This window comes from Nicotiana attenuata, chromosome 2 (genome assembly GCF_001879085.1).
Source record: "Nicotiana attenuata strain UT chromosome 2, NIATTr2, whole genome shotgun sequence".
NCBI lineage: Eukaryota > Viridiplantae > Streptophyta > Magnoliopsida > Solanales > Solanaceae > Nicotiana > Nicotiana attenuata.
In genome coordinates this window covers 74,182,108-74,206,969 of record NC_031990.1, presented here as the reverse complement: position 1 = coordinate 74,206,969, position 24,862 = coordinate 74,182,108, and the positions used below count along the sequence as shown (strand labels likewise).

General features: G+C 37.2%; 3 protein-coding genes across 3 annotated transcripts; 2 read left to right on the top strand and 1 right to left on the bottom strand.

The window, feature by feature from the left end:
* On the top strand, positions 619-2,240 carry LOC109221061 (RNA-directed DNA polymerase homolog; the record flags this gene model as incomplete). Its single annotated transcript, XM_019385522.1, has 2 exons — positions 619-747; positions 1,815-2,240. Coding segments are annotated over exons 1-2 (555 nt in total), but the record flags the coding sequence as incomplete, so codon positions are not given.
* LOC109212724 lies at positions 16,261-19,098 on the top strand. The gene is made up of 2 exons (XM_019376397.1): positions 16,261-16,525; positions 18,674-19,098. The coding sequence occupies exons 1-2, from the start codon at positions 16,351-16,353 to the stop codon at positions 18,763-18,765; spliced, it is 267 nt and encodes an 88-aa protein (XP_019231942.1). The 5' UTR covers positions 16,261-16,350; the 3' UTR covers positions 18,766-19,098.
* LOC109212715 (chaperone protein dnaJ 8, chloroplastic) lies at positions 20,618-22,658 on the bottom strand. Its single transcript, XM_019376388.1, has 3 exons — positions 22,174-22,658; positions 21,815-21,883; positions 20,618-21,036 (listed from the first exon to the last, which is right to left on the bottom strand). The coding sequence occupies exons 1-3, from the start codon at positions 22,399-22,401 to the stop codon at positions 20,851-20,853; spliced, it is 483 nt and encodes a 160-aa protein (XP_019231933.1). The 5' UTR covers positions 22,402-22,658; the 3' UTR covers positions 20,618-20,850.

Below are 24,862 nucleotides of genomic sequence, written 5' to 3'. Positions count from 1 at the left end.
AGTGTTGTGCGAATGATCCATGTAATATATAAACCTAGGACCCCCCCCCCCCCTTTTTATTAGTTTAACAATTTTCTGAATCTTAAAAAGCTGTTGCACTTTCGACTTCTGTTTTTCACATAATTTTCAGATTGTTCGCACTAAGTACTTGACTTCTTCCTACTTGCACTTTTAACTAAACCGCTCCTTCCTTAAAATTCAGCACTTTTTTTTACCTTTTGTGCTCCTTGTTTGTAATAGTTTTCTCGTATATGCAATGCTTGCTTGTTTACTCGTTTGTTTGCATTCAAAGTCACAATTATAGCATGGCCGGGAACCACACTAATGGATCTCGAGGGGTGCCTAACACCTTCCCCTCGAGATAATTTCTAGCCCTTACCCAAACTCTGGTTCTTCATCTCAAATTCTTCCTTAAAGTGTCCTAATGCACTATAATCATTAGGTGGCGACTCTTCAAACTCCAAGAACCCAATTCTCGCAAGGGAATAGAGTTGTCCTCCCGAATGTCGTGAACCCAATTCCGCGAGGAAAAAGGGGGCGTCGACACCCAGCAGGCCCTCACACTCAGCACCACCACCCCCTCCCCGAGGTGCCCCAGCGAGGCCTTATTACAGTGCGATGCCAGAAGGTTCTCACCGCCAACCAGCTACTCAGGGTTCCTCCGACGGGTATTTTGGGTATCAGGATTCCTCTAGTGCTCGTTTCAGCGCCATACCAGAGAGTTCCTATCGTCCAGTGGGTATTCGGGTCAGCAGACTCAGACTTCAGGGCAGCAGGCTATGGTGCCTAGAGCGTGCTACGAGTGTGGAGATCCGGGTCACCTGAAGAGGACTTGCCCCAGACTTCGGGCTAAGGCAGTACAGCAGGGTCAGCAGCCCCAAACTCCGGCACCAGCTGCCCAGCCACCTAGAGGTCGAGGGCAGACGGGTAGAGGCCATCCTAGAGGTGGAGGCCAGACAGGGAGAGGTCAGCCAGCTACTCCCCAGTCAGGTGGAGGCCAGACAGCCGGCGCTCCAGCTAGATTCTATGCTCTTCTGGCCAGGCCAGATGCATTGGCCTCATATGCCGTCATCACAGGTATTATTTCCGTCAGTGGTAGAGATGCTTCGGTATTGTTTGATCCAGGGTCTACCTACTCATATGTGTCACCTCTGTTTGCTCGTTTCCTGGTTATTTCTCCGGAGCCTTTGGGCACTCCTGTTCATGTGTCCACTCCTGTGGGTGATTCTGTGGTTGTGGATCGGATCTACTGGTCTTGTGTGGTCACTTTCTGTGGTTTCGAGACTAGAGCTGATCTTCTGTTGCTCGATATGATTGATTTTGAGGTCATCCTGGGCATGGATTGGTTATCCCCACATCACGCCGTCCTTGATTGTCATGCCAAGACTGTTTCACTAGTGATGCCAGGATCGCCGAGATTGGAGTGGAAGGGTTCCACAGTTGATATGCCTAGCAGGGTTATTTCTTTCCTGAAGGCTCGACACATGGTCGAGAAGGGGTGTTTGGCCTATCTAGCTTATGTTCGAGACGTCACAGCAGAGTCTCCGACGATTGATTCAGTGCCAGTAGTCTGAGAGTTTGCCGATGTTTTTCCTTCTGATCTTCCTGGCATGCCTCCGGATCGTGATATTGATTTCTGTATTGAATTGGCTCCAGGCACTCAGCCTATATCTATTCCACCATACTGTATGGATCCTAAGGAGTTGAAGGAGCTGAAGGAGCAGTTAGAGGAGTTGTTAGCAAAGGGGTTTGTCAGGCCCAGTGTATTACCTTGGGGCGCACCAGTGCTATTTGTGAAGAAGAAGGATGGGACCATGCGGATGTGCATTGATTACCGCCAGTTGAACAAGGTCACCATCAAGAACAAGTACCCGTTGCCTCGTATTGATGATTTGTTCGACCAGTTGCAAGGAGCTAGAGTGTTCTCTAAGATTGACCTGAGGTCAGGGTATCATCAGCTGAAGATTCGGGACTCGGATGTTCCGAAGACTGCATTCAGGACTAGATATGGCCACTATGAGTTTCTGGTGATGTCCTTCTGCTTGACTAATGCTCCAGCAGCATTTATGGATCTGATGAATCGGGTATTCAGGCCTTATATTGATTCCTTTGTTATCGTCTTCATTGACGACATCTTGATATACTCACGTAGCCTGGGGGAGCACGAGCAGCATTTGAGGGTAGTGCTTCAGACCTTGCGAGAACAGAAACTATATGCTAAGTTCTCCAAGTGTGAGTTTTGGCTTGAGTAAGTGGCATTCTTGGGGCATGTTGTGTCAGGAGAGGGTATTAAGGTGGATCCCAAGAAGATTGAGGCAGTTCAGAGTTGGCCGCGTCCCACTTCAGTGATCGAGATCAGGAGTTTCCTGGGGTTAGCAGGCTATTACCGGCGATTTGTGCAGGGCTTTTCATCTATTGCATCCCCCCCGACTAGATTGACCCAGAAGGGTGCCCCATTTCATTGGTCCGATGATTGTGAGGAGAGCTTTCAGAAGCTCAAGACAGCTCTGACTACGGCACCAGTTCTTGTGTTGCCTTCCGGTGCAGGGATGTATACAGTATATTGTGACGCTTCACGCGTTGGTTTGGGATGTGTGTTGATGCAGGAGGGGCGAGTTATTGCATATGCTTCGCGTCAGCTGAAGATTCATGAGAAGAATTACCCTGTGCACGATCTGGAGTTGGCAGCGATTGCTCATGCTCTTAAGATATGGAGGCACTATTTGTATGGGGTGCCTTGTGAGGTTTACACCGATCACCGCAGCTTACAGCATTTGTTCAAGCAGAGGGATCTATATTTGAGACAGCGCAGGTGGCTTGAGTTGCTAAAGGATTATGACATTACCATTCTTTATCATCCGGGAAAGGCGAATGTGGTCGCGGATGCCTTGAGCAGAAAGGCGGAGAGTGTGGGTAGCTTGGCATTCATTCCAGCAGAGGAGAGGCCCCTAGCTCGGGACATCCAGTCCTTAGCTAACAGGCTTGTGAGGTTGGACATTTCAGAGTCCAGTCGAGTTCTAGCATGTGTGGTTGCTCAGTACTCGTTATTGGGGGAGATTAAGGCCCGACAGTTCGATGATCCACATTTGGCGGTTCTCAGAGAGACGGTGCTTCAGGGAAGTGCCAAGGAGGTTTCTATTGGCGAGGATGGCGTTCTGCGACTCCAGGGTCGTCTATGTGTTCCTAATGTTGATGGTCTGAGGAAGAGGATCCTGGAGGAGGCACACAGTTCGCGGTATTCTATCCACCTGGGAGTTACGAAGATGTATCGTGATTTGAGGCAGCATTACTGGTGGCGGGGGATGAAGAAAGACATAGTAAAGTATGTGACCAAGTGTTTGAATTGCCAGCAGATCAAGTATGAACATCAGAGGCCAGGTGGCCTACTTCAGCAGATGCCCATACCATAATGGAAGTGGGAACGCATCACCATGGACTTCGTAGTCGGGCTACCGCGGACTTTGCGGAAGGTTGATTCAGTGTGGGTCATTGTGGATAGGTTGAACAAGTCGGCCCATTTCATTCCAGTGGCGACTACCTATACAGTAGAGAGGTATGCTCAGATTTATATTCGGGAGATAGTCCGATTGCATGGTGTGCCGGTGTCCATCATATCAGACAGAGGCCCTTAGTTCACTTCCCATTTCTGGAGAGCCGTACAGGGTGAGTTGGGGACTCGTGTAGAGCTTAGCACAGCATTCCATCCTCAGACCGACGGACAGTCGGAGCGGACAGTGCAGATCTTGGAGGATATGCTTAGAGCATGCGTGATTGATTTTGGGGGGCAGTGGGATCAGTTCTTGCCCTTAGCGGAGTTTGCGTACAATAACAGCTACCAGTCCAGCATAGAGATGGCCCCATACGAGGCTTTATATGGTCGACGTTGTCGTTCTCCTATCGGGTGGTTTGAGCCTGGTGAGGCCAAGATACTTGGCACAGATTTGGTACAGGATGCCTTCGATAAGGTAAAGTTGATTCAGGAGAGGCTTCGCACAGCTCAGTCCAGACAAAAGAGCTACGCGGATCAGAAGGCGCGGGATGTATCATTCATGGTTAGCGAGAAGGTTCTCTTGAAAGTCTCGCCCATGAGGGGCATTATGAGGTTCGGGAAGAAGGGCAAGTTGAGCCCAAGGTTTATTGGCCCCTTTGAGGTGTTGAGACGAGTTGGGGAGGTTGCCTATGAGCTTGCTTTACCCCATAGTTTAGCGGGAGTTCACCTAGTTTTTCATGTTTCAATGCTTCGGAAGTATCATACCGACCTATCCCACGTGTTGGACTTCAGCACTATTCAGTTAGATGAGAGTTTGAGCTATGAGGAAGAGCCGATTGCCATTATTGACAGACAGGATCGCCAGTTGAGGTCCAAGGGGATTTCTGTAGTAAAAGTCCAGTGGAGGGGCCAACCGGTCGAGGAGGTGACCAGGGAGTCCAAGGAGGACATGCGGAGCAGATATCCCCACTTATTCAGCAGTCCAGGTACTTTCTATATCCGTTCGAGGACGAACGTTTGTTTAAGAGGTGGAGAATGTAACGATCCGACCGGTCGTTTTGCCTTTTATAACCCCGTTCCCCTAAATAAAGCCTCATGTACTTGCTTTAACTAATTTACGACTTGCGGGGGGCGATTGGTTCGGGAAATGGAAGAGTTCTGAGCAAAAATATGTCCATTTGCTTCTTTAAGATTTTCTTAAAAGACCAAGTTTGACTTCGGTCAATTTTTTGGGAAAACGGACCCGGATTCGTGATTTGACAATTTCGGAGGGTCCGTGGAAAAAATGGGACCTGGGCGTATGTCCGGAATCGAATTCCGAGGTCCCTAGACCGAGTAATGAATTTTTATTTAAAATTTTTTAATTGAAGTTTTAAAGAATTAAAGAAAGTAAGTAATCATCGATTCCCTAGGTATCGGGCTCGGATTTTGGTTCTGAAGTTTGGTACAGGTCCGTAATGTTGTTTAGACTTGCCCGTAAAATTTGGTGCCAATCCGGGCAGTTTAAGGGCGTTTTGACCCGTTAGAGGAGAATTAAGAACTTGAAGTTCAATAGTTTGATTCATTTGGTTTTAGGGGGTGATTCCTAGATTTAGCGTTGTTTTGAGTGTTCCGAGGCTGCAAGTAGGTCCGTCTCGTGATTTCAGACTTGCCGGTATGTTCGGGCGGGGCTCGGGAGCCCCGAGCGTCAAACGAGCGAGGTTCGAGAAAAGTAGGAAATTTAAGAAAACAACTTTCAGTTGCTTCTTCTATCATAATCGCATCTACGGTTCTTGGACCGCAGATGCGGTCAATCTATCGCAAAAGCGGAAAGGGGCCAGGCCAAGGGAAACCGCAGAAGCGGCCCAGAGACCGCAGAAGCGGTTCCGCTTATGCGACCCCTAGACCGCAGAAGCGGTCCACCCACCTTAGGCCCAAGCCGCAGAAGCGGCCCAAAAACTGCAGAAGCGGTTCCGCATATGCGGGCCTCAGACCGCAGAAGCGGTCCAGCCCCTTTTGCCCAGTTTTGCAGATGCGGCTCCCTCTTCGCAGGTGCGGGACCGCAGATGCGGTCCCCTAACCGCAGAAGCAGAAATCGCTGGGCAGTAGGCTTCATTTAATTCGAACTCAAACACCATTTTATCATTTTACACTCAACCTTGGGGCGATTTGGGGACTCTTGAGAGAAGGTTTCAACTTAGCATTTCAAGGTAAGTTATTTCCACTCATTATTAGTTTAAATACATGTATATTAGGTAGATTAAACACTAAAAATTAGATAAAATCAAAGGGTTAGAGCTAGACCTAGGGCTTTAATAAAACTAAGATTTAAGCATGAAATTTGTTAAGAAATGGGCTAGAAATCATATATTATTGATCCTTAGGTTGTAGAGAACAATTTCCTTCGAAAAATCTCGGTATTCAGGCACGTGGGCCCGGGGTCAGAATTTAGGAAACTTGTGGAAAGGGTTGGGAAATTACTTAAATAGTAAGAATTCGGCCTTGTAGGCCTTTACTGACTAGTACTTATTTATTTTAACTAGTTTGTGATCGTTCGGCTCTAAATTGAGAGTTTGGGCTTGTTCTTGATATCGGAAGTGCGCTTCGGAGCGAGGTGAGTCTCCTTTCTAACCTTGTAAGAGGGAATTGTCCCCATAGGTATAATATGAATTAATTGTCATTATATTCGGGGGCTACGTACCCACTAGGTGACGAGAGTCCGTACGTAGTGGCTATTATGTTAAGTCCGGGTAGTCTAGGACCCATAAGCATGCTCTACGTGACATTCTAGTACGTGTTGATTAATTTGGATTTATATGAACTATTTTGAGTAAGAAGAATGAGACTAGAGAATGACCCTTATCCTGTTTGGTCCTTTAAAGGAGAATACTTGGTATTTCTGAGTATGGCTACTCCTCATATACATGTTAGTTGTTAATGTTGCTTATTAATGAGCTTATTTTTTATTTGACCGCGTCGCATGGGTGATTCGCGAGCGGGGTAATAGATGCATCTATGGTTCGAGCCGTTCGACCCTCGGCAGTGCACAGTTTATTTTATGTTGGATCGGGCCGTACGTTCCACGGTGATTATTTGCATATGCTTTGCTTAGAAATCCTTCAAGGGCGGAGATACATATTTGCTTAGACTATAGACAAGCATTCTTGTTAGTGTTTGGAAAGAACTGTTACTCCATGATTATTAAATGTAAATAGCTTGAGATATCCATGCTTATTGTAAACTCTTCGCATATTAATTGACGTAAGTATCAAGTCGACCTCTCGTCTCTACTTCTTCGAGATTAGACGGGATACTTACTGGGTACATATTGTTTATGTACTCATACTACACTTCTGTACTTAAATGTATAGGATCTGAGGCAGGTGGCTCTGGTTATCATTCTGGTGCGTATCCGTGAGCGGACTTGGGACTTCTACGGTGATCTTCTTTCCCTCCATGTCGACCCGCAGCCGAAGAAGTCTTTCTTTGTATTTCTATTTTCTGTCTCTTTGGACTCAGACAGTAGGATAGTATGATATTCTTTTGGATGTATATTCTACTAGTTGCCCGTAGCTTGTGACACCAGGTTCTGGCACACACTTTGGTAGACGATTATTTTGGGGTTGTGTAATTATATTACTACAGAATTTCGCTCTTCTGTTTTAAATTCCAAGTTAAGCGTTTATTCCACTTCTTTCTAATTAAGAAGCAACATAAGAATTTTAGTAATGTTTCCGCAATGGCTTGCCTGACAAGGGTGTCAGGCGCCCTCATGACCTATTGTGGAAATGGGTCGTGACAAAGGCTTTCGTTGTTCTGAGAATGGTAGACCTGATAATTCTATACTAAATGGCATTGGCAACCTAAACATTGCAAAGACAGCAGCCGCCAACATATAATCCGGTTGGTTTGTTCTTGAAAAAAGACTATGGAGTTTGGAGCTGAGCAACTTGATTTTCTGTTAATATATTTCAATGTATTTTCATGTATTTCATTGTATTCATTGTCTTTTTTTTCATTGTAATTCAATGTGTCTCGTTGTATTCCATGTATTTCATTGTATTCACTGTCTTTTTTTCTCATTGTATTTCAATGTATGCCGCTATATTCTATGTATTTTATTGTATTCACTGTCTCGCTATATGCCATGAATGTATTCATAAGTTTTTTTTAATTAATATAATTTATGTATTCAGATGTATTATATAATTTCTCTGAAGATTGCTATGTTTTGGGGGTATTTTTCGGTTGAAAATCTTTTTTATAACTGAAAATACAAATTTTGTGTGTTATAATTGAGTTTGTTGAGTTATATTAGGAGTCTATTATGTTAATTGATTCACTTTCCGTTTTAAAAACAGTGTAATTCCCTATTTCACGCCGTAAATATAGTTGAATACAATAATCTGTCCAGCTGTAATTCCATGTTTCACTCCATGAATACAGCCGAATACACTCGAATACAACAACTGATTAGCTGGACTTCCCTGATTCACGCCTATTTTTGCTACTGTATTCATGAATACAATAGCTTAAATACATCAAATACATCTTATAACCACATAAAATATATCTATATCCGTAATATAGCAAATGGTATCTATAGATGGCTAATTACTACTAAAAGATAGTGCTTTATGAAAATTTCCCATTTTTATATTCCTATACACTATATGAAAGTATATTATCCTCCCTACTCAAGTTTTACTATAATTATATTTTATATACCCAATTACCATTTATGTACATTTTAAGGGGATTAATGATAATAATTAGTGTCCTAAAATCACTCTAACGTATCTTCCACTCCCCCACGTTTCTCTCTCCACATCCCACCCCCCTCCCCCACGTATCTTGCACAAGAGAGCAGCAATTCCCCCATTAACAACCATTAAAAAGCTTTGAATTCGAATTTGGGTTTTCAAAAAATATTATTTGTTTGAATTGTGTGTTGTTGCAAAGAATTGGGAATTCTCTCTACGTCTCTCTCTATCTCTCAATTCCTAATTTCAGTAGTGTAAAGCAAAGGAAAAGAGAGCAGCAATTCCACCATTGACAGCCATTAAAAAGCTTTGAAGCTTTGAATTTGAATTTGGGTTTTCAAAAACCATTATTTGTTGTATTGGGTGTTGTTGCAAACAATTGAAAATACGGCTTGGAGTTTATATCTCAATTTTGAGTGTGTTTTGGTGAAGATTAGACTTGATTTTGGCTGAATTTCAGATTGAAACTCGAAGAAGAAGAAGAAGAAGAAGACGATATGACATACATTATGCAGCAGAAATTGTAATAAAGTTGTAGTAAAATTGTAGAAAAATTGTATTCTGTTGTTTATATATATATTTTTTATTTAAATATTGTATGAAAGTTGAACAATATTGTATAAAAATTATATTTAAGTTGTATGATATTGTAGTTGTATATAACTGGGTAGAAATAATGTGTGAAAGTTGTGGATAAGTTGTAGATAAGTTGTATAATATATAATTAGTTGTATGAAATTTATTTTTACTATATATATAAATCAGATACAAAATATACAAAAGACATATAGTATAAAATTTGTATAAAAATTATTTTTAAGTGGTATGATATTGTAGTTGTATATAACTTGATATAAATAATGTGTGGAAGTTGTAGATAAATTGTAGATAAGTTGTATAATGGAAAAAAAAAGAAGGATTATAGTAGTAGGTTGATGTCCAGCATAATATCGAGTGATGCTATTATGCCATAGTATGCAGATTGATTTATCAATAGTCAGTTAAACCATACATTTTTTGATCCTGAATCCTGATCATAGAGATTAGAGAGCTAAACATCTAAAGGGAAATTTTAAACTAATAAAGTAAGAAAAATACCCTTCTGCTAATAGATTACAAGAAGTAGGGAAGGCTCAAATTGGAAGCAATGATGGCCACTGATATTCAAACTTGCGCGCTACAGTTAAAATTGTGACCTCTTGATTGCCATCCATTCCAATTAGTGATTAATATAAGAAAGATTTTTTTTTCTATTCCTATTGTACTGTAGGAAAAAATTGATAGCAACCGAACAAGCACCATGCCAATATTTTCTCCCTAACTTAATAGAGTACCAGAGATCACCCTTTTACTATGGATTTTATATTGTGACACAAACTAATATGTAGGAATATTAAGAAGATTTGCAAAGAGATGACAATTTATACTTGGTAGTACAAGAATGAAAACAGAAACACCAATCATATTCCAAATATGAAATTAATGATCCACGATTACGGATTTCTCTTTGTCTCTCGCAGTTTATTATAGGACTTCTTGCAGATTTTTCGAAAAATACCGAGTGAGCAGCAAGCCTCACAGGGCAATGTGGAGAGGAGGGGAGAGAGGAAGGGAGAGAGGAGAGAAAGAAGGAAATGGTGTAACTAAAGGTGGATTGTATATATTTGGTAACAAAATTTGTTTATGCCAGGTAATTAGCTAAACATGGACATTAAGGGTAATAAAGTTTCAAATAGTGTATAGGAATGAAAAAATCCCTTTTGAATAACCTTTTGGCAAAATCTTAAATAAATTGCTTAGACCATTGCAACCTAGTTGACCTAGGTTTTGCGTAAATATACTTGGGCAAACCACCGAAAGAGAAAAAATGGCCTATTAATGGAAAGATTAGGTAGGGTCTACTCTAATATGGAATGGCTAGAAAACTTTCCAAATATGAACATCACTCATCTTCCAAAAACTCATTCAGACCATAATCCTATCCTGATCTTCCATAGGTATAAGATTAATAATAATTTGGAGAAACCTTTTAAAATGGAGACTACTTGGTGCTCTCATCCGGACTTCACTAATATTATCCAGAATAGTTGGAGTGGTATAGACCTTATTGAGGGCACAAAATTCTTTAATACTCTGTCCTAAACTGTAAAAAAAATTATAAAAAAAAATGGTAGCATTTTGTATAAAAAAATGAAAATCCTAAAATGACTAGAGGGTATCCAAAATTCTCCTAAGTATCCGTCTAGTAGCTTCCTTGTAACCTTGAAGAGTCTTTAATTGTCGAATACAACGACATTCTCAAACTAGAAGAGGACTATTGGAAATTAAGATCAAGAATAAGTTGGTTAAATGATTGTGATGCAAACACTAGATATTTCCACAGCAAGGCTACTAATAGAAGAAGGAGAAATAATATAGTCTACTTCAAAAATGATAACGGAATCTGGTTGGATGATCAAAACGCCATAATGAATCATACAACAAATTATTTTAGAAACCTTTTCACAACATCCCACGACAATTCAAAACTGGTCACACATTAAAAATGACACCCAAGATTCTCATTCAATTGACCTGTGAAGCCTTGATAATCCTCTTAGGAATCATGAAATTAAGAAGGTTGTGTTCTCGTTCAAACCATACAAAGCTCCAGGGCCAAACGGGCTACACCCTTTCTTCTTTCAAAAATATTGGCACAAAGTGGGCAGCAAAGTTATAAATCTTTGCCAAATTGTCTTCCAAACAAAAAAAAATATACCGCCAGACATAAATGACACTTACTATGCCTAATACCCAAAATTGATAATGCTATTAATTTAAAAAAAATTTAGACATATAAGTCTTTGCAATACCATATACAAGATTATTACTAAAATAATAGCAAATTGAATCAAGCCGTTCCTAAATCTTCTAATTAGCCAAGAACAGGTTAGTTTCTTAAAAAATATGAGGGCTAGTGATAATGCTATTATCATTCAGAAAATCATTAGGAAGTTAAATATATCTAAGGGCAAACCCATCTTTGTTCTAAAAATTGATCTAGAAAAAGCTTTCGACAAGCTAAAATAGTACTTTATCTATAGAATTTAAAGTTCTTCAAATTCCCTCCAGGCCTTACCTCCCTTATCTTAAATTGCATTACCACTAGTAATATCTTTATTCTTGTTAATGGAAATAAATCAGAATTTTTTTATCCATCTAGAGGAATTAGGCGAGGAGACCCTATGTCACCTTACCTCTTAACCTTTGTATGGACATGCTTTAAAAAATTATTAACAATCATGTGGACACAAGAAGGTGGGATCCTGTTAAAATAAATCACACCGGCCCGCATCTTTCCCATCTTTTCGTCGCAGATAACCTATCCCTAATGGGGCAGGCAAATAATAAAACAATGCTTACCATACAATAATGTTTGGACAACTTCTGTCAGGGCACAACATCAATAATAGTAAATCAAAGATTTTGGTTTCAAAAATTGTCCTGAACATATTAAAAAAAATCTCACAAACTTCTTCGAAATAAAGATTAGTAACTCTTTCGGAATGTACCTCGGATTTCCTATAACTCCTAACAAGCCTAAAGCAAAAGACTAATATTTTTTCATAGATAGAATGAGGTCAAAATTAAATAATTGGAACGCAAAGTGGCTCAGCATGGCTGGGAGAAGTTCCCTAGCCTCATCCATTCTCAACACTCTCCCTAACTATGTAATGCAATTATCCCTTCTCCGCGCAAAAATTCTTAAGACTATTGACAAAATTCAAAGAGATTTTATATGGGGTAGTACAGTAGAAAAAAAAAAAGAAAAATGCATCTTATAAATTGGGATACTATTACCAAACCTAAGGAGCATGGACGCCTTGGCATCAGAAAAGCTAAGTCTAAAAATATGGCCATTTTAACTAGCCTAGCTTGGAGAGCTCTTAATAACCCATCCCCCCTATGGGCAAAAGTTTTGACTTATAAATATTGTAACAACGGTATTAAGAATACAAACTCCCACACTTGGAATAGTCTTTTAACATGATGGACTTAGTGTATTAAAGGTATCCGGTGGATGGTTGACAAAAATTCCGTTCACAACATATGGAGTAGTAACTGGATTCCAAGGGTCAATTATCTTAGGAACCATATAATAGGTCCTCTAAATAAAGGGGATTCCTGTTTAAGAATAAGAGACATTGGCGGAACTGGAGAATGGAACTTAGGGAAAATCTCCATAGAAATACCTAAGGAGATCACCAATCTCATAAAAACAGTGGATCTAACAACCAACCAAAACGATAACTATCCATTGTGGACCCTTAATAACAGTGGTATCTTCATAATGAGCTCTTGTTACAACCTAAAAGAAAATGAGCCTAAGATCAAGAACTTCAATTGGATTTGAAAATTTAAGTGATAAAATAAAATAAAATTCTTCATATGGAAATGCTATCATGATAGAATCTCGACGCGTGATTACATGTATAAGTGTGAAATAAATATAGACCCGACTTGTCCCTTTTGTAAAAGTTCTATCGAATCCATAGCCCACATCTTTTTGGATTGCTATATAGCAAAATCCTTATGGGAATTAATGGGATGGAAACCAACAACCAATATTGGAAATACTCACCGGATAGATTTCTTAAAAGGTGCAAACATATCCATCCACAATCAACATACAACTTGGGAAGATTTATTTCCTTATACTCTTTGGATCATTTGGAATAATAGGAATTTCAACAATCCAAACAACACTACCAATAATATTAACCCCAAAAATACTATTAAGCTAGCATTAGAGTTTAAATTATTGGCCACCAATCCAACTGCTTTTACGATTAAAAAAAATTTAGCATAAGTTGGTATCCGGCCCAAAAAGGATGGTATAAGATAAATATTGATGGTGCTTTCAACGATACATGCTTACTATGAGGCATGGGTGCAGTTATTCGAAACTTCAAAGGAGAATGGATCACCGGCTACCACAACAAATTACATGCACTAACTCCATTGCAAATAGAACTTCAAGCTCTACAATAATATTGCATGAGAACCTACTGCCAGTCGAAATAGAGACGGATGCAACAAACGTAATGCACGTGCTTGATACAAATTGCCCTACTTACGCAAATTTAATGTCACAACGCAGGTGGTTAATGGAGCAAGCAATGAGGAAGGGGGAAGTCGTGCTGAAGCATAATTTTCGTGAAGGAAACATGGTGCCGCATATTTTGTCCAAGGAAACACTTAATCAGACCAGCATAAATAAATTATGTGTTTTTGCCAGACCTCCGAACTATGTGGTAGATGCCTACCACAAAGATCAGGAGAGGTTCCGTTATGTAAGAAATATCTCTACTAGTGTTTGTTGTAAGCTGGCTACTTTAGGTAATGAAAATGCCCAACGAGGCATCAATGTAGCCCAATGTGGCAGTAATGAAGACAATGGCGCACTAGCACAGGCTGTTACTTTTTTATATATTAAAACCCCTTTTCAGTTTAAAAAAAAAAAAGATGTTGTGAAAAAAGATAGAAGGAAAGGAGATGTAATTCAGGCCTTGAAATGTTTAAAAGGTGAAAACATATAGGTTCCACCTTAATTCAATTAGTATTTATTTTCTTATTTTCTCGTGAGATCAATTCTTATCAAAGTGAACTTCTATTTTCTCTCTAATTCATCTTATTTTGATTGGAAATAAAATTTAAAAATATAAGAATTTGAATTTTGTAGTTTTGAATTAAATGTCAAGAGTATTATTAAAAATATCCTTTGAATCTTGTAATATTAAATAATATTATAAGAATTGACCCAAATAGCCGATCACCCAACCACTTAAACTAAAAACAGTCAATGAATGTATAATATATGCATAAATTATGTATTACATGTGTATAATTATGTATAATCAATGTATAACTTATGTATATGACTAGAAATGTAAATATTAAATATGGCCGACTATTTGTGTAAATATGGCTTATTTTTATTAGGAAAATATTCTTTTTGAATCGGAATAAAAATGAAAGTAAAACATATAAATTGAATTGACGGTTGTAAAAAATATGTTGCTACTCCCTCTGTTCACTTTTACTTGACTTTGTACATCCTTTAAAAAATAATAAATAAAATGTATAATTTACCATGATACCCATATTAATTGATGCTTATTTAATGAATTTGAGAAAATAATTTGAAAATGGGTAATTAATACTGTAAATATAATAGAAAAAAAAAATTATCTTCACTTAAAGTAAAAATGAAAATCTATTTTTAAAATATTGAACAATCAAAAGTGAGGGGAAGAAGTATTTGTTATATTAGTACTATAAAGAGAAAATAGAAAGATGAAGTGTTGCACCACGAACAAGTCAACACGTGCAGCCAGAAAGGGGTGCCCGACAAGCCCAACCGCTCGGACTAAAAATGAAAGGGGTTTTTACATTCCTATACCATATAGGAAATCTTATTACCCTCAATGTTTAAGGTTTGATATAATTACATTTAGTGTACCAAATTATCAATTCTATACCATAGTGTATTTTAAGAGTACAATTAATGCAGCATATATCCCTCCTTAATTCAAGGTACCAAAAATGGGCCATTTTTTTTTTGTTCTGTATCTTTTAACGGCTTCTCTCCTTCGTTTACATTGAACATATTCCTGAATATATTCCTTCTCCCTCCTTCTTTCACTATTTTCAACTTCCCCTTCACTGATTCTGAAAACTTTAAAGGAAAAGAATGAACTAGATGTAAATAGACGCATACCATGCTCACGAATTCTATAAGCATAACTTTTTGCCTTCTTTCCCAATTTCCTCTTCTGCATAATTATAGCAGAATTATCTTGACCTGCAATTAATATCAATGTATAAAAGAGTTAGGAAGAAGAAGAAGAAGAAGAAGAAGAAGAAGAAGAAGAAGAAGAAGAAGAAGAAGAAGAAGACGACATATTGTAGAAATTGTAGATAAATTGTAGAGCAATTGTAGATAAATTGTAGACTGTTTTTTGCAGAAGATTTTGTAGAAGTTTTAGTCGTTTTGGATTTTTGAAAACAGAAAACAATGCATCTACAATTAGAATACAGATAATCTACAATTTATCTACAAAATATCTACAAACTGGATACATTGAATTTTAATATCCCAATTCCCATTTCAATTGTAGATAATTTGTAGATATAGTGAAAATTTTGTAGTCATCCATTTTAGGATGTCAGACATTTTGAAATCAACAATTTCTAATCATAGATTGTAGTCGATTTTGTCGTATAAATGTAGTAACTTTGTAGATAATTTTGAAAACAACATTGCTTTATTCTTTCATTAAACTGATTTGTAGTTTAATTGTAGGCAAATGTAGTAATTTTGTAGATAATACCGTAAAACCATAATTCTATGCAATTTCGAACTATACAAACCTGCACTTGTGTTATCGTTGGTGATTGCCAATTCCATATTGAAATCTCGTACACTTATACATAACGAATATGAACCTAAGTTTTTATTCTCCTTTTTGGTCTCCATATACACACGAACCCCCATATCATTCTAAATTTGTTCGTTTTTTTAGATTTCTAGATTGAGAGAAAAAAAGATGAAGAACAGATATATAATCGCCAATTTGATTTCTGAAAACGACGAAGAACAGAATATAGTAATTTTGAGTTGTTGAATCTCGAAGATTTGAATTCTACAATTTGAATTCAGTTTGTTGAAGCTGTTCGTGGTTGAATCTGTTCGTACTTTTTGAAGCTGTTCGTACTTTTTTTTTTAATTTTTAAATTGTAGTTTAAGAGAAAAATACGCAGATGAGAAATCTCCTTTCCGTTTCAAAAATTGAATTTAATGTAGAATCAATCAATCCCAAGATTCTTTCCTGATTTTTAGCGCGTTTTTAAGGGAATATTCTGCCCTTTTAATACCTAATAAATGAATGGTACAGAAATTATAGTAAAAATGTGGACTAGGCGGGTAATTTAGATACTATGCACATATTTGATAATAAAGTTTCATATATGGTTCCCAAAATGAAATACTCTTGTTAGGGAAATACTCGCAAAAGAAAATCGATAGGGTTTAAAGGGTTTTAAGCAAAATAGAGAGAAAGGAGAAAGGGCAAACAAATGGAGAAGAATACGGGAAGTGAGACGAAGAAGATGAATGGTGGAGGAAATGGAGGAGGAGGGTTCAGAGCAAAATTGGAGCATGTCCTATATAGCGGCGAAAAGAAGCACGTCGTAGCTGGTATCGCCGTCATCAGCGTCGTCTTTGGCGTTCCCTGGTACTTCATGACCCGAGGTTCGTCATTTTTCTTCCCAAATATTTTACATAAGTTTATCCAAGTCTCCCAGTATAGCAACAATTAATTAAGTCTCCATCTCAAACTAATTGCGGTCTAATGTATAAAATCATTAATATCCTATTGTTCCAATCGAGCTGTTTCATTCCACTTCTCGATAGGAAGTTGGTAATTTTTCTGCCTTCCAAATTACCTCCCTTGAATCTGAATCTGAATCTCATTTTTTTGTTACCCTGCTACTGATCTGAGACTACTATAACATGAAAAGTTAAAAAGCGGATCCTCCCATAAGAAGCATCCAATAAAGCTCAGATATTTAACCTGTTGTAGTTTATAATGCATAAATGTCTTTAAGGATTGAAAGATTATTAGTTCTTGTGAGATTAGGTAATCTCATTGATTTTCTCCTCTTATGTGGATTTTGTCCCTTTATTTATATTGTTATTGATCTCGCAGTGTTTGTCTCTTTGTTTTTCTGGTAGACGAAATTAAACTGGCAACAATTAATGCCCTTCTTGCCTGCTTGTTGCAATAAAACAAATGCTGGTATAGCTCACAAAAAGATAGTTGGTATAGCTCTTCATCAAAAGATTGTTGGTATTGATGCACTACCCTCATCCCCAGCTAAAGAACTGCTGTAGAGGTTCCTAGTTAATAAGGTTCTATAGGCCTATGAATTGTGCTGATACAAAAATATTATTTGCTTTTGACTGTCTTTGGATTTTGTCATTACGGGGTTAGGTCAAACCTATTGCTACAAACTAACTTAATAACTGTACACAAGTCGGTAAGGTGGTTTGAGGGACTTTATGAGGTAAGGTGGTTTGACAAGGCTGGAATGCATTCACTCTGAATAAGGTGGAACGAAAGAAACCCTCTCCTTATTATTTAACTGAAATGGAATAAGAAGGCAATCTGCATATAGTAAGAGAAGATTCGAAAGAAATGGATGCTTTTAAAATGAAATTTCTCTTTCGGTTAGTTGTTCTAAATAACTTCATCTCATGAAAAGATTGTTGGCATAGCTCTTTATCAAAAGATTGTTGGTATAGGTGCACTACCCTCATCCCCATCTAAATAATTGCTGTAGAGGTTCCTAGTTAATAAGGTTATGTAGGCCTATGGAGTGTGCTGGTACAACAATATTGTTTGCTTTTGACTGTCTATGGATTTTGTCGTTAAGGGGTTAGGTCAAATCATTTGCTAGAAACTAACTTATAACTGTACACAAGTCGATAACTAAAAGATACTACTCCTCTAAAGATATAAAAGGAAATGGATGTGCCATGTACAAGCTTTATTTGAATCCTAAGGGGTTGTTTGGTTCAATTGTGGGATGGACAAGGATATCCCGTGGGATAAGTTATCCCACCTTATATATGGATAGCTAATACCATCTTTTTGATATAAAATTTATACCAGTATTAGCTAATACCTATAACTAACTATGGGATAAATACAATCCTTAATTTTATTCCGAGATTAGTATCCTTATTCCGGTAACCACACGACCCCTAACAGTAGTTATAAGCATAATGCCATCCAAAATGGTTATCCAATTATGTTTGCCTATTACTCCTATTATGCTAGGTTACAATTTTCATCTATTTGTATGGAGTACACGTAACTGCGATTTCAAATGGTCAATTCAGCTTCTGATACCAACTTTTATGCGACTAATGTTATTGTACATCGTATGTAGGTCTTCGTTTCACTTCTTGGAATGATATTGTAAAAAAAAAAAAAATGCTGGATGTGAGTTTTAGAATATAAAGAAATAGATAAAAAAATAATAAAGCGGTGAAGAATGCCCTATCATGCTGATCCAAATAAGAGCTTTTTGTTACTCGCTTGTTGTATGACCCTTCTTGAGGCTTTCTTACCCTTTCTCCTTTCCTCCTTTTGCTTTTCTTTTTTCCCAATCCTTGTTCTGTTTAGAAAGATAAAAAATCATACTACATTACGAGCTATGGACGATGTGTTTGACCATTTGTTGTATTCCTCTTAACCTTTTTATCTGCTGCGGGAGCATTGTTGGATTAAAGAAGCTATAAAATACATTTGTGCTCCGACGACTCACTGCATCTGTGGATACAAGGAAAGGGTGGAAAACTGATAAATCTTCTTTTTTCCTTTTTCTTTGGAAGGCTCCAAGCAACAATCTCATCAAGATTACCTGGAAAAAGCTGATAAGGCAAGGAGTGCGAGACTCTCTGCTGCTTCATCTTCAGCTAAATAATGGACGCCACAGAAAGAGTTACTTTAATCAAGTTTGCTGTGCCGGTTCCTTCAGGCTTTTGAGTTAGGAGCATGCTATTCTGAGGACATGTTTAAATGCCTCTTTTGGACAAACTTGTGTTATATTGCATACAAAACCAGTCACAACGGAATAACATAGTTTGTGTTCTTTATCTTCATAGACGCTGGAGTTGAACATATTGAAATTCTTTCAATTCTCTTGGACTTGCATTGTGAATCTCCGTTGCTTGTATTGTTGCGGAATGTAGCCTTTCTTGTCACGTTCAGTAATGATTAACACGTGGATTAACTTAAAATGATGAGATTTGCTTCATTTGGTCGTGCCGTATATTACTTTATCTTCTCCGGTTCTTAGGATGTTGTTATTATCCCTATGGTTTCTGTTGATGGTACTGATATATTGTTTCTTTTCGTCTTCTTGAGCCGAGGGTCTATCGGAAACAGCCTCTCTACTCCCCGGGTAGGGGTAAGGTCTGCGTACACATTACCCACTTGTGGGAATTTACTGGGTTATTGTTGTTGTATATTACTTTATCGTTTTGAATGAGCAGAAACAACCTGCTTTGTTTAGATTCAAATCTCAGGACTGTCACATGAGAATTGGCCTGTGGAGGTAGAGCGTTAGCACATTACTAGTTGTTTACTCACAACGTGGACAGAATCATATTTTCTCAGTGTTATGATTTCACCACCGACAATATTGTTGGAAAAGTAGTAGTCGTTTTGGTAGTGTATCCTACCATTCGTCCGTGTCTTTAGCTTGCACTTTAAAGACATTGAACACTTCAAAAATGCCTTCGTTCAAAAATGCTCTTCCAGCAACAACAACAACATACCCAATATAATCTCACAAGTAAAGTCTGAGGAGGATAATGTGTACGCATACTTTACCCCTACCTACGGAAGTAAAGAGGCTGTTTTCGATAGACCCCTCGGCTCAAGAAATGGTGGAGAGGAAGAAAAGGGAAGAAGAAGAAGAAGAAGGAGGGGGAGAAAGACAAGGCTGTTCCAGCAAAGAAACAATTTTTTACATGTTTGCATTTTCACCGTCTGTATCATCATGTATAATTGACTAATGGGTCGTGTTGTTCATAGACTATAGTATGATAAATTAAAGTAATACAGATTCTGATATGGGATAAATACAGGAATTGTCTTGCAATGAATAATACAGATCTGTTATTCTGTATACAGAATATTAAATTTATTAATAGATATGCACGTATAAATTTTTGTTTTATATAAATATATTACATTTAAAATTATTAACATGTATTTCAGTATATATTTGCACAAAATAAATCAGAAGAGATTTTTTTTAATTTACTAAAACAAGGTGTGTCGAGTATCTCTGGATCAAAGGGAAGACCATCCCGCGCATTTCCAATCACGGGACAGCCCATTTACTGTACGTAACCTTATCCTGCATTTCTGCAACCCAGAACCCTACATTTCTTACCGTAGGTAACCTTATCCTGCATTTCTGCAACCCAGAACCCTACATTTCTTACCCTGCATTTCTGCAACCCCATTTCTACAAGAGTAGACAACTTCATCCTTACAGTTCTACGAGAGTCTATTAGGCTGGTAGAATGGTACTTCATATGGTGATGTCTTTTTTATCTTTTTTTTTTTTGAATGTGATGTCTCTGACTAGTTTTTTCGAACCATTAGACCATAACCATTCCCGCCCCTCAACCCCCAGAGAAAAATTGCACAACAGTTTCTTAGATGGCAAGGAGAATTGATGCACAATGTTTGATCATTTGCCATCAACAGCTGTTTTCATTGGTATCATCTCATTGTTGCTACTACAAAGTTGTACTCAGTAATGCCAGTAATTAAAAAAACATCTTTATTTATGAACGAGATGCATATCACATCATCACAGTTAATAAGAACAAATAAGGAGAGAATCCCAACTATGTACATAAGAACTCTCCCCACCTATTCTTGAATTATGTACAGAAACCTCAAACCATTCTTGATTTCATCAAAGATGGGTGGGTTTTTGAATTTTGGATTTTCGACTAATAGATGATTTCCAAATCCAAAGTCATTAAGATCAGATGTAAGGATTAATGTGGGAAGTATAGTCACGAATGCCAGCACCTTCCCATCCCATCCACTCTTCCCACATGTCCCAATCTGGTTCATTCATTCCTCTCATTGATTCATCATTACTGTCATCGTATTCCTCATATATCTCCATCTCTGCTCTTGTTTCACCCCTTAAGTTACTCATCACAACCTGCACCACAAAACACACACCCCATCAAAAAGAGGAGATTTTAAGTGTAGAAAGTCATTAAGGTCACCTAATCTCTGTGCTCCATTTAATGATATAGATACACAGTTCTGATCCAAATTAGACATAGCAGCAATCCTACCATTTAAGGGTAAAAATTGTGCTGGAATTAGCTAATACCCCAACCCAAACATTGGGATAAAATTAATCACAATTATTATCCTTATTCCTATGTACCAAACGACCCCTCAAAGGTTAGTTAATCTCGGACCAATTTAATGATAAAGATATACATTTAACATCCAAATTCCTTATAACAAAAGAGAAAAACCACTTCTACGAGTTCATTACGCAATAAAGATAGTGACATTACATCAGGTAATTGGCAGCTTTCAACTTTAGTGAAAGAGACTTTACTACGTTTGTAAGTTCAATTGGTTAGAAAACCAACAAGTGGAATGATTGATACCAAGTAAAGCCTTTGTTTATGCAAAAAGTCATATTCCATTCAAGCTCTACAAGTTAAGGGTCCCACCACTTTGATGTATTCTCAAGAAAAATTTAGCCACTACAGTAAGGTTAGCTCTTTCATATTCTTTTTCATATTCTTATGTTTTCTACATTAAAGAATCGGAATAAAACACATCAGATAATTCATCCTACTTGACTTCTTAGAAATTAACACACAACGTTATTCACATATTATCAGTATGGCTACCCAAAAGCAGAAATAAAATAAATGAATCAACCTAAGATCTAAGTAATATGCAGGAAAACTTACATCGTATGCTTCATTGATTTGGTGAAATTGAACGCCACAATTGTTTCCTCTGCATACATCCGGGTGATACTGTAATCCAATTAAATACATCATATTAATTAACATTTTATTATAGGCATATAAAGATTGAAAAAAACACCAAAATAGGCAATAACCGGATTAAACTGCAATAAATTCGCAGAAGCAAATTTGCCTCTTTTTCCTTACAAATTTTCAGATTTAAACTAGAAATCCAATAACCGAGCTTAAAAAGTAAACACCATTAAAACAATTAAAGAATGTATTTTCTTTTTCATTGTGGGTTTAAATAAATCATAAAGCAACAATTTAGATGGAAGGATAAAAGGAGAAAGAAATACCTGAAGAGCAAGCTTTCTAAAGGCCTTTCTGACCTCAGATTCAGAGGCACCAGGTTGAATCCTCAACGTCTTGTATGGATCAGCAACGGTAGAGGATACACAAGAAACCCTAAATCCATTTTTGTTATTTTTGGTCTTCTTCTTTGATATGTTCCTCAAACGAAATAAAGATGCAGAAGCGGCACCACAACCCCCAATACCTCCCAACATTCCCATAGCAGTAGCCATTGAAGATTTGAGTGAACAAAAATAAAGAGCTATACCCAACCAAAGATTTAACTTTTAATAATATATATGCCCACAATAGGAACTAGCAATCTTTAAATAGATTACAGAAATATCTAATGTCAATCAATTAACTGCAATAAATTCAAAAGAGGGCTAAAATACAGCGAACCAAAATGCGAATGCGACTATTTAATATCGAATAAATGCTCGTTAAAAATGTCAAAAACTTGAGAAAAGGGCGAATATGAAATGGAGACGTAGATAGTAGAGGGATTTATAATAGAATGGTGTGGTAAATAATTCATATAGGGGGTTGGTGGGGTGGGGGAGGGGGGGGGGGGTCAGATTCTTATCCAGGAACAAAGAGTGGTGATAATGGTGAATATGGAGGTGACGTGTCTGTCTCTTTTTTGGGAGGTGACGTGTCTGTTGTGGAGCGGTTTTAGCTTTATTTGAATGGTTTAGACGTGAGGAGAGAGAGTAGTGAGGCCCATTGGCCCAGTGTTCCCGTTCTTATCCAGACTTTTGACTGTTTGCATATTGGTCTCTTCTTCTCTTTCGTTACACTTCGTTTTTGACTCCTTCCTAATTTTCATTCGTTTAAACGTGTTTTTTTTGACTGAATAATTCTAAATTTGACGCCCCCATAGAGTTAAAGCTGTCTTATCCACTTATTTCAAATACCGCTCTAATTCATTTATCCTAATTTTTCGTCCTATTTTTGTTAATTGCTTTAAAGGTTGTCAAATTTTAAAAATGAAAGAACTTTTCATATGTTTATATATATTTTTTAAATTAAATATTATATGACATATGTTAAATGAGTGAGTCGTAATGGATAGAAAATGTTTACTTTATCCCGATTTATTTGGCACGGTTCTTTTGCTCATCTCACAAAAATTGTCACCTTAAATTTGGAATTAATTTTTAATTCAGATTTTATTTGCTTGGTAAATATTGTGCTAAGTATCATGTGTTTGACCAAAAAGTGTTGGGCTTTTTAGTTAAATCAATTAATGATGAGATGAAGAATAAATCTTAGTTAAACATAATAAATTGGGAAAATCTCACTTTATACCCATTAAATTCAAACTATTTACCCTTAAATACCCATACCAAAACTATTTACTTTCCCTACCTATGCAATAAAAACTATTTACCCGCCCACATTAGAATACTCATACCTCAATAATAGAATTCTGAGAAATAAAACATTTTTCTCAGACTGTGGCTTTTCCATATGTTCTCTAAACATTTCTAATTACAAGATTGCCATTTACAGTACTTTAAATCTAATTCCTAAAAGGAAGAGAATTAGAAACAAAACCTCGGAAATGGAGTGCTCCAAAGTAGGATCGGGATGGGGAATCCTGTCGTATGCTTCATCGAAAACAACTGACACCTTTTACCCAAAGCACATTCAGATTACATTATTTGGTCTCCAATTAAATGTAGCTAATATTATTCTTTGATGTGTAGATTGTACATTTGATGCTAGTTTTTGGAGATTTTTTGTACAAAAATTTAAATCCACCATTGACGGACCTTGAAGTTTGAAACTCATAACTTGGTTTGTTTGAGTTTTTAATTGTTTTGATCCGATCCTGTATGGGTTAGTTTAGAAAGTTGATTGGAGGTTGTAGCTAAAGTTTTAGTCAATTTGGTGGAGATTTTATAGTAAATTTTAGAAATTTGGGTTGAAATATAGTTGAACCAGAGAAGAAGGCGAATTTGTATTGTATACCCAAATAGTATATAAATATACCATTTTAGTATACAATTCATTCCAACTATATACCCTATTAGTATAGCTATATACTATATTGGTATCATATGTTAGTTGAATTATTTTTGGTTGTATTAGCTGCATTTAATTGGTATAATATCTGATTTTCTTTTAATAATAGTAATATAGTACAATATCTTGAAATACCTTATTATATTAATATGTGGTACACTATTTTTTTATTTTTCTCTTTATGCATGTGTGTTATGTAATAGTAGTATAGTCATATAGTTGCCGGGAATTAACTAGTAAAACTGTATACCATATTGGTATAGTTATATACCATATTGGTATCATATGGTAGTTTGAACATTGTTTTGGTTGTTTTAGCTGCATTTTAAGCGAATTCTATTATGAAATTTTTTATATCAACATGAGTTGCAATAATGCTGGAATTTTTGTGTGCCGATGGACATAAATTGTGTGTATTAATAGTTTTTATAGTTATAGGCAATTGTTGGAACGACCCCATACAACTATATACCTTCTTAGTATACGAAATGAGCAAGTTGTTTTGCGAATATTTAGTTTGCAATACGAGCATGTAATTTTCTCATACTTTTATTGTGTCCTTTAATATTTTGGTAGAGTAGTATAGTTGCAGATAGTTGTAGAAATCATATGCTCTGTTGGTATACATATATACCATATTGGTATCACATGGTACTAGAAGTC